At 35.2% G+C, this 10276-nt stretch overlaps 2 protein-coding genes across 2 annotated transcripts; one reads left to right on the top strand and one right to left on the bottom strand.

Moving 5' to 3' along the window:
* Positions 1–3728: 3728 nt before the first annotated feature.
* On the top strand, positions 3729–7529 carry LOC137395676 (sulfotransferase 6B1-like). Its single transcript, XM_068082247.1, has 5 exons — positions 3729–4116; positions 4456–4785; positions 4993–5090; positions 7089–7266; positions 7392–7529. The coding sequence occupies exons 1-5, from the start codon at positions 3915–3917 to the stop codon at positions 7517–7519; spliced, it is 936 nt and encodes a 311-aa protein (XP_067938348.1). The 5' UTR covers positions 3729–3914; the 3' UTR covers positions 7520–7529.
* Positions 7530–7811: 282 nt separating this feature from the next.
* Positions 7812–9997, bottom strand: LOC137395692 (GATA zinc finger domain-containing protein 1-like). The gene is made up of 5 exons (XM_068082248.1): positions 9787–9997; positions 8932–9331; positions 8785–8847; positions 8168–8348; positions 7812–8043 (listed from the first exon to the last, which is right to left on the bottom strand). Exons 1-5 carry the CDS (start codon positions 9822–9824, stop codon positions 7823–7825), a joined length of 903 nt encoding a protein of 300 aa, XP_067938349.1. The 5' UTR covers positions 9825–9997; the 3' UTR covers positions 7812–7822.
* Positions 9998–10276: the final 279 nt, after the last annotated feature.

The following is a 10276-nucleotide window of genomic DNA, read 5'->3' as shown; positions in this document are numbered from 1 at the left end:
CAGCAATAGCATATTAAAGAAATGATGAATAAAGTCAATCTGTGTGTGGGCTAAGTCTTTGGGTGTGGAAAGTAAAGTCAATCTGTGTATGGGCTAAGTCTGTGGGTGTGAAAAGTGAGGTTGTAAGTTTGGTGTTTCTGTGCTGTTTCATAAGTAATCCTTACCTAGATTTGGTAATAAATTCACATGAAAAATATATTGCCAATTCTATTCCACTATATCACAACATCAATTCGACAAGATTATTACACCAGTTGTTCATCGGCTGACAATAAAAAATAGGTACAATGACGATAGTAACCACAAAGGCTTTCCAAAAACTGCAAGTAAAATAAATGTACAGGAATTATAAGAATGTTCTTGATTGATAATGAACTTGCTGTCACTTCAAGGTAAGGATAGAAAATTAATGACCGTAGTCCCTTTGTATGAATTGGCAATAATAAATGTTATACACAGAGGTGTTCGAACTAAACTAACCTCTGATGGAAAACAAAACTTCACATTCACAGCAGTTATTCATTGTGAAATTAGTCAATAGTCATAAATTATATATTGAATTAATCCTCATTTTGTCCTGACTTTAAACTAAACAGCTGAGAAATTGTTTCTGAATGATTATATAAGCTAAATTCTGCACATTTTATTTTTTAATGGTTGAAGATAACAATCTGTACAGATATGATCATACCATATACATTTATATTTACTAATTTCACTTCATGTACATGAATAAAAATAAAAATTAGGAGCGATCAGTGTTAAGGTACACGTTTGATATATTATACACAAGGTCAACAAGTGACAGAAACTAATTTCAGCATAAGGTCTAGTTGAAGCGGATAAGCGTATCATGTTTTTGGTGCTCACGCTCATTAATAGTCGTTCTTTGCTCACTGGATACGTGATTTATCTGGGGGGCTGCTTTTGCAGACTAGTAACAAGCCAGTGGTTACTGGCTCACCAGGTCAGCAGTCACGAACTGACAGAATTTACCGAGCGAGCCCGTGTTAGAAACAGGTTCACCCTATGTAGATAATTGAAAACAGCCTATTTCAAGTCTGCAGAGTGGTACATATATCTTTTGATTTGACCTAATCTTGTCCAGCCCCAAAAGTGGGAGACAAGGAGCGATTTTCCCACAACTCTTAGCAGTAAGTTCTTTATTAGCAGATACCTTATAGCCATCATGTTCTAAATCCCTTCTTTTTCCTACCCTTTTCAAGGCCACCCATTTTAATTGATTGTTTTAATCGGTTATGCTCTTCAATATTATATAGAGGAGTTTCACTGCTGACAGATACATCATTCTTAAACAAATCAATGTTTACGCTTTGTAGTTGGACAAGACTTCTGGCAGAGACTGTGTGTTGATGAGTAGATAATGCTAGTGAAAAGGTCTGTGCTACCTCCTTATTGACAATTTAAAGTTCTGGACTACCTCCTTATTGACAATCTAAAGGTCTGTACTACCTCCTTATTGACAATCTAAAGGTCTGTACTACTTCCTTATTGACGATCTAAAGGTCTGTACTACCTCCTTATTGACGATCTAAAGGTCTGTACTACCACCTTGTTGATGATCTAAAGGTCTGTGCTACCACCTTATTGACGATCTAAAGGTCTGTGCTACCTCCTTATTGGCAATCTAAAGGTCTGTACCACCTCCTTATTGACGATCTAAAGGTCTGTGCCTGCACAATCTTTCTTTAGTAGATTCCCTTATCACCAGCCGACGGCTGAATATGATAATATGGATTTTTTATAATTAACAAATTAATATCTGACCAATGCTTTTCAGCTATAATGCGATTTTATTGTATATAATATATATCATAAAACTTTATTATAGCTAGAAGAGAATTGGTCTACAAATGTAGCAGCTAATGCTACTTGAACAAAGATCCTTTACCCAAGTGTTTTTTCTCATTTATGCTTGAATATGATGGTTTAATATAACATTATTATATGATTGCAATAATATGTTGATGATGATGTAAAATCAATCATTTGTACATTCTTAAGCTATATGTATCACTTTTATTGACTGCGGTTGCAAAAGTTTTTTAATTTAAAATCACATCAAAGTTGCTTGTACTATGTAGATATATATTTGCAGGAGGATCTTCTGTGAATAGCTTGTATTACAAATTTTGAAATAATTGCAGTTGCCAAACACAAAACCTAAAACAAGGTTTTGCTCATGTATTTAGGTACATCAATTGTTGATTCTGGTCTTAGCAGATAGGTCAAATATTGGTTAAAGGTAATAATAATAATGATAGTAATAATAATAATAAAGACCGATGAGAATGACCATTAAAAGTGTTCTAGAATCTTATAGTTTTTCAACAAAACATAGTTCATCGTAGGGACTTGATAGAAATAAAACAACTTGCAGCGGAAACAGAAGTAGTTCTCACTGAGTTTGTAGTTCTAAAAAAGACTGTTGAATGAGAGACAGAAATTGTTTAATTTAGTTATAGTTATGAGTTGGATAGCCTATCACATTTATAATTGCAGAACTTTTATGGTTTACGATTGCCTTACTTGTCATAAGGTGGCCGAGTGGTGTAGTGGTTAGAGTGCTGCACTGTAAATCGGGGCACCTGAGTCCAAGTCTTGTGTGAGACAATTTTTGTCTAACCCCTCAGCGTGGTTTCGGACAGACGGAAAGACAGATGGACACAGCTCTTATTATAGTAAAGACAAGTTCGAATCTCATATGGTGCAATCTTTTTCTTCAGCCTCCAACTGTGGCCTCGGACAGACGGACACAGCTCTCGGTTACATTATGTTTAATGATCTCTAACACAATCATGAACTTAACGTGTGCTGGTATTTTCGCAAGCGATGCATAAGAATGTGTACTATTATTACATAGTATGGCAAGGACAGCATAGTGTAGTAGGTTAGCTTGCTGGTTTGTTGACATGGAGTTCAAATTCAGTGGAAAACAGATTTTTTGTTCCTAGAACTTTATCGCTATGACTGAACAGACGAAAGACAAACACTGAGATTTATATATAAACTATATATTTATATAAGGTATATATAATATATATATATATATAGGTAAATAGGGAAACAAATATTAGTGTCTTATTTTATTTCCATGATATTGTATTAGAGGTATATTATGTGGGTAATGAGGCAGTTGCTTGAGAGGTGCTGAGATTAACCAATAACAGCACAGAGTGAATTTGAAAAATCTCTTTAATGCTCACTTTTCTGGAATTTGCGTTGAAAAATTTTGCAAGTGATAAGTAGTGTGTATATTTACAATAAGCCTCCAGTTCTAACAAAGGCATTAGGAACCAGTACACATGATTAACTGTGGACACATGCCTAGCAAGTCTAAAAACTCCCAATGTGTTACAGTGCATCTCTACAACAATGTAATAAAAATCTATAGCAGTAGGACCTGTTACAGATAGAAGACACATCAATGGTTAAGTGGGGAGAAGTGAGAACAAGGTATCCCATTCCGACCCTTCAGCTGTTAAGTGATGCATATCCTGGATGAAACATACGTAGCTAGAAGATTACTCATATGCTATCAGATGAAGCGCTGCAGCTTTCCAATGTGTTTGGATAAGGATAAAATTGCATAGCTATGTGGCTTATGACAGTGATAATCGTTATGACCTGCTATCGTAGTCGGCTATATCAGAATGAGGTTATTTCATGGAAGGCATAGCACTGTATGACAGCCAGTAGCATCGCACTGCTCGCGCTAACAGACGTCCCTAGGGATAACGTGAATGTTTTTATAGAGGAGCATTATCAAGCATATTGAATTTCAATTTAGTGCTCTGATAGCTCCGTAAAATTCTTCAGTTAGCTTTTTAGCTGCTAGAACGGGCTGTCCAAGTACAGGAGTTTGAGCAAAAGACGTGTGGTGTGGAGGTGCTATGGAGCCTGTTGATTGGGAAGCAGAACCAGGATTTATTAGAGCTCAGTTACCAAATGGAGATGAATATTGCTCCGGAATACAGTATGATGGACGCATACTTCCTTCTTTTGAGAATGGTTGTGTAGCTAGACTCCATGAGATCAGAGAGAAGTTCGAATCCCAGGAAGGAGATGTACTCATTTATGGTTATATGAAATCGGGTAAGTTCCCAAAAATTCTCAAATTATGAAACCATGAAGTGTGGAAAAATCTATCGTATAGTTCGAGAAGGTAAATACACATTATGAGTGTGTGACAACTGATGCAGAATTAGTCTTCAAAGTCTTTATGTGGTACAGAAATAGTCTTAAGTCTTTTTGTATGTTCTTACTATTCCATTTTTCGAATAGCATTATCTCCTTGGACAAAAATATGTTGACTAAATGATGACAAGTGAACCGATTTCCATGTGCACATTCTCAAAAACTTACACACAAACATGCCCGAGAGCTTTTACTGATTGCTGATGCAAATAATTACAAATATGGCAAATGTTTTAGGAACGCATTGGCTGTGGGAAATCATACGGATGATTTTGGAAGAAGATAGCTCCGTTTCTGAGAAAGGCAGCAAAATGGATTCATTTATAGAATGCATTAGCTTAGAAGATATTAAGGCCTTTTCAAAGCCTAGAATTCTAAGCAGTCATTTACTGCCAACTGGTTTGCCATCTGAGCTTCTCAAAAACTCCAAAGTAGTTGTGCCAATTCGTCACCCAAAGGACACCGCGGTATCGCTGTTTTGCCATTTGCAAGCGGAGAAAAAAGGGACAGAGTTGAGGTGCGATTGGAATACCTTCCTAAGAGATGTATGGTTTAACAAAGACTTGGGTAAGCGGCATTTTATTGACCTCTGCTTACTTTCGGAAAGTTGTTGTATGATTACTTGGTTTATAATTTTCATTGCTTCTTCATGGACTCCACTCAGTGGTGATTATATAATAGCAATGTAAGATAACTCCAGAAGCAGCTCGTCTAATACTATGTCGGAGCAATGCTATTAAGTATTATTTATCATTTCCCCCGTTTTTGTTACAGCCCTTTACGCTACATGGACAGAGTTCACATCTTACGTCTGGAACATGTGCTCGGTCAAGGATAACTTTCACCCAGTTATCTATGAACAACTTCTTGAGGTCGGTATTCTAACTTATACGCAAGGTGTAGATTTGCTGTTTTGTAACAGCCAGTATGGTTTAAGATAGGCTTTTAAAATGATTAAAAAAATTCAATCTGTAGTTGTTTCATTCTTTGCTGGTTTTAAAGGAACAAAGCTATAATAAGAAAAGTTATTGGGTTTGGGTTTTGAGTACAGGTACATAAATGACATTAAAAGTTCCGTAATTACAAATATAAGTGTCTACACGTATGCTCCACTTATGAATGGCTATTATGTCGCTGCCTTCCTTTAGTTGCAGCAATGGGCATACATAAATGAATCCGCTTTTTAGTTAGCCCATGAATAGTGATGAAATGCAGTAACGTGATTATGTAGCCGGAGATAAGAGGCAGCAAACAGCGGGAACAGCAACGCTAACACAAATGAATGGCTGGAATAATAATCAATATTTATTAGACTTATCAGATGTCATTGGGTGAAAGCTCGGCATATGTTGTAAGACTCTGATTACAAATGATGCACTATGTTACGGTAGAGTGGCGATTGAGTGACAGCTGCTGGTAGGTTTAGGCTCAAATGTAGGAGTTTGCTGAGACTGATACTTCTGTCACCTTTGAATGTATTTAGACTATGCTCCCTTATAACTTATATACCTTATACAACATATACACATAACTTATACCTTATAACTTACACCTTATAACTTACACCTTATAACTTACACCTTATAACTTACACCTTATAACTTACACCTTATAACTTACACCTTATAACTTACACCTTATAACTTATACCTTATAACTTATACCTTATAACTTATACCTTATAACTTATACCTTATAACTTATACCTTATTATAACTTATACCTTATAACTTATACACATTATATACCTTATATATACCACCAAACCTAGCTTCCAAGTAGTTGGATTACAAGAGTGCACCATATATACACATTATATACCTTATAACTTATACACATTATATACCTTATAACTTATACACATTATATACCTTATAACTTATACACATTATATACCTTACAACTTATACACATTATATACCTTACAACTTATACACATTATATACCTTACAACTTATACACATTATATACCTTACAACTTATACACATTATATACCTTACAACTTATACACATTATATACCTTACAACTTATACACATTATATACCTTATATACCTTATACACATTATATACCTTATACACATTATATACCTTATAACTTATACACATTATATACCTTATAACTTATACACATTATATACCTTATAACTTATACACATTATATACCTTATAACTTTTAGACCTTAGACGACTGCTTTAAACTCGGTTAGCTAACACATACCTTTTCAATGCGTAAAACTGAATAACTGTTAACTGAATAGTGTATTGCGCACCATCTTGAAGTGTTACAGTAGACATCTAACAGGTTGTTTTGTCATTTGATATAAAAACCTACATGTGACATGAGGGTGAGCTAGCACAATAGTTCATGATCTTAATTAGACAAAATGTCAACATTTTGTATTTGAATTTTAGTACATTTTTAGAGCTTTTTATGTTGTACTTACCTGAGCATTTTTTTTATAGCTAAACAACTTTCATAGATAAATTTTAATGCTTGGAAAGTAAGAATTATGCATGATCATTATTTAAAGGCCTCTAAAATTTGCATCTTCACTGAGTTAACAAGTTCTCTTCACCAGCTTTGAAGGTTGTCAACTGTGTAAAAAAAGATAATCTTTGCATAGGTTAATAATAGTTAAATATATTGCTCAGGCTGACACTCTAAGACCTTTTTTTGGCTATGCAGAGTGTGGAACTAGAGGCAATAATATCCTGGAAACCATGAAAGTTGCTTATCAGTCAATGGCCAGCGCGACTAAAAAAAATTCACGGATATGAATTCTGGTTCATTGGAAACACTAGTTAATACGTACAAGGTGTGCTGTCTATTTTCTTATCAAATGATAATAAGCTAATATCTTACACAGGAACCAGTTGAAATGATACGAGACCTAGCAAAGTTTTTAGGCAAGGACAAATTGTCAGACAAGCTCGTACAAGACATAGCAGATGCAACACGGTTTGGTAGCATGAAGACGAAGAAGGTTTGCTCTGAGAAACCTTTAGAGAAAACTTTCTATTCTGGTTACAGCATGTTTAGAAAAGGTATGTGTGATGATGCATACAAGAAGTAATGGCGCATGCTATGGAGTGGTTTATCAGTGGAACATATACATGTAGCATAGTAAGCTAACAATTGGTAGAAGCTAATACTTTTAATCTTGTTTTAGGCATAAAAGGAGAGTGGAGAGACAAGTTTACTCAGGAACAAAATGTGGAGTTTGATAAGAAGATGAAGGAGATAAGTTCACATGATGAAAACATTCATCAAGTCATGATGTTGTATGAAGACAATTGATGGCCATCGGAGTGAACACAACTCCAGTGGCATAATTTACGTACCAAATATTCTACTAATATCATATGACCATGAAATGTATGTGTTGATCAGAATATAACATTTAAATAAAATAACAAAAGTGCTTGCTAAAATAGTATCCAGAATATAGTATCCAGAAAATTCAGATCTCATTATCATGTAATACAGGCAGTAAAGTCTTGCAATATTGCACAATTTGGAACCGAATTACCAATGAGGTTATACACAGGTATGAGGCCAACACAAGAAAATGGCTGCCAGCCAAGTGAAAAGCACAGGTTATTATGATGGGGAAACATTAGCAGATGTATCCTCCCCAAATATTTCGGCTATCGTAGGAGCTTTACAGCATTTAGGCCCAATGCTGGTCCAAATATAACCCAGATCTGGTTCAGACATATGCAGTCCAGGAACTTTCACAAGCTTAGATTTGTAGTAGTTGGCAGGCGCGTGACATTCAAACTCCATATAGTCTAATTTTCTTGGTAGCTCTTCAGCGGGGCCTAGACAAGTCACAAAGTGTTAGTTGTGCAATGCGATTTTAAGGAAGGCATAACGAAGAAAATGTTAATTGTGATGAGAAGTTTAAACATAATTATCACAACCACTAATACCATAATACAGCACCAAGAATGTAAGTAGATGGCTCAAATGCGTCTGGGTTGGAGGCTGTGGTTGGAAGTAGCCATGTTATAACAGCACTTTTTTCACAGTACTCATCTTGCAAGAGACCCTGTATCTGTGCGTAGTAGATGTCACCACTCTCATCCACTAAAGACACGATATCTCCCACTTGATAGTAGAATCCCTAAGCATATTCCAAATATTAGTACAAACATACAAAAAGCATAACTTTAAATTACATGAGATTGCATTGTTCTACATGAAAAGTGGTCTATGCTATCATAGGGACTTTGGTAATTAATAAAACACTGCAAGGGACTACACAAAGCAAAATTTTAACATGATAAGGTGAACATGTTATGTTAACATTGTTAACATGTTAACATGGTGAACATTGGCATATGAAAACGCAGACAATTTCTTAGAGGAAAACTATTTATTAATTGAAACCTAGCGCCAACGCAACTAAAAGTTTTTGCAATATTCCAAATAATACAACAAACTGAGAAACGTGTACAGAAAAACCTTTATGGAGTGGCTTGAGCAGCCTGCTGCCAACCTAAACTATTGCAGATAAAATATGCAATGCTTTGTGGGAGGTTTAAGGTAATATAAAATACCTGGTGAAACACAGAATCTCGAGTGATGATGGTGGACACAGATGGGTGAGATTTGATTGGTGCCTGAAATAATAATAAAACAAGTGTCTGTAGTGTGAATACAATGTTTCATCGTTCAGAAATGTTTGTAGTTAAAATTAAACTTACCTTCTTTTTAAATATGTAACGTCTGTTTTTTCCTTTCCACGGGTTGGCTTTTAGCTGAGTTTTATTTTTATGGTAAGGTTTGATTCGTGTGCTTTTCCTAACATTAGAGTTGTTATTTGAAAAATCCTTGCTAAAATTTGTGTTAGTTATATTCAGCAAGTCATTCTGCTTTGCAGCAACAATCGCTGTTCGCAACCCATTGTTTGAACCGCTCTGCAATGAGTCAGAGTCACTTGGAATACTTGCTGTTTCATCCTTAACTGAACTGGCTGATAGATGATTGAGATAGCACGAATTACACATAATGATCCCAAATTCATCTTTTCTCCACATAGGGGATGTGTTTGTTTTACATGCTGAGCACGACGGTTTAGTCTTCCAAGGCATACTCTTACATTGACTACAAAAAAGCAAGTAACATTAAATTCACAATTTATGACAATGATCCAGTAGTTTTTACATATGATATATATATATAATATATATGTTGTAATTAGTTAACAGCCGAAAACAAAATTCATAGAGAATATAAAACACATAACAGCCATCAATTGTTTATGATTTGGATAAAATTGTATAAACAAATATGTCCATAGGATGATCTAAATGAACTTCATCAGCAAGCTTTTTGAGCACCTCTAATATCTTGTCACCCTAAAAACTAGCCAAAATGATTATTTAAGACGAGAGACATGAAAACATTTAATATAATCCACAAGACTAAGACGCCTAAGCCACCAACGGTGTACTGCTTCTTCTTTAAAAAACATCAAAACACGATTAACTTGCCAAATTATTGAGATAAAGATAAAAACTATGGAGAAACTAGAGCGCAGTTGTAGTATTTTCGCGTACCTAGTAATGTGACTCGACGAATGACTTGACACCACCATAAACACTTCTCCCTTTTAACAATCTAAACACGCCACGATTATTTAGCAAACAGTTTACACCATATCAAACGCTCCTGAAAGTGATTAACTTTACAGTACGCCCATGTATTTTCAGATCGATGCAGAAAGTGTGCTGCTTTGGCGAAACAATGCTGCTGAAACCAACAAGAGTTGAAGCGAGTTCGGAAAAGTCACAAAAAGTCGCATTGGGAACGTTTTTGCTAGTAACGAATACGTGAAAACATATTAAATACATAGAACAAACTGTTCCGTAAGGCGCACAAATGTTCTTAGTATTTACGATGTATATATGTCGCATGTACACATGTACGAGTATGTAAATTATTCTATTGTTTATAAAAACTTTTATAGAACACGTGCTACGTTGTTTTTGAACGCTCACCGATTACACTCGCGGTTTCTGTTTAGTCTGTCGGCAGCGTTAATTGAGA

Source organism: Watersipora subatra, chromosome 1 (assembly GCF_963576615.1).
Source record: "Watersipora subatra chromosome 1, tzWatSuba1.1, whole genome shotgun sequence".
NCBI classification, from domain to species: Eukaryota; Metazoa; Bryozoa; class Gymnolaemata; order Cheilostomatida; family Watersiporidae; genus Watersipora; species Watersipora subatra.
This window is presented reverse-complemented; position numbering and strand designations above follow the sequence as displayed.

Excerpts from the sequence above, each read along its gene's own strand:
- LOC137395676 (XM_068082247.1), top strand. The coding sequence starts at position 3,915 with ATGGAGCCTGTTGATTGGGAAGCAGAACCAGGATTTATTAGAGCTCAG. Across the intron at positions 5,091-7,088 it reads TCTATGAACAACTTCTTGAG|GAACCAGTTGAAATGATACG; the intron begins GTCGGTATTCTA and ends TATCTTACACAG. Across the intron at positions 7,267-7,391 it reads TTACAGCATGTTTAGAAAAG|GCATAAAAGGAGAGTGGAGA; the intron begins GTATGTGTGATG and ends ATCTTGTTTTAG.
- LOC137395692 (XM_068082248.1), bottom strand. The coding sequence starts at position 9,824 with ATGGTGGTGTCAAGTCATTCGTCGAGTCACATTACTAG. Across the intron at positions 9,332-9,786 it reads TCGTCGAGTCACATTACTAG|TCAATGTAAGAGTATGCCTT; the intron begins GTACGCGAAAAT and ends GCTTTTTTGTAG. Across the intron at positions 8,848-8,931 it reads GTTACATATTTAAAAAGAAG|GCACCAATCAAATCTCACCC; the intron begins GTAAGTTTAATT and ends TTATTATTTCAG.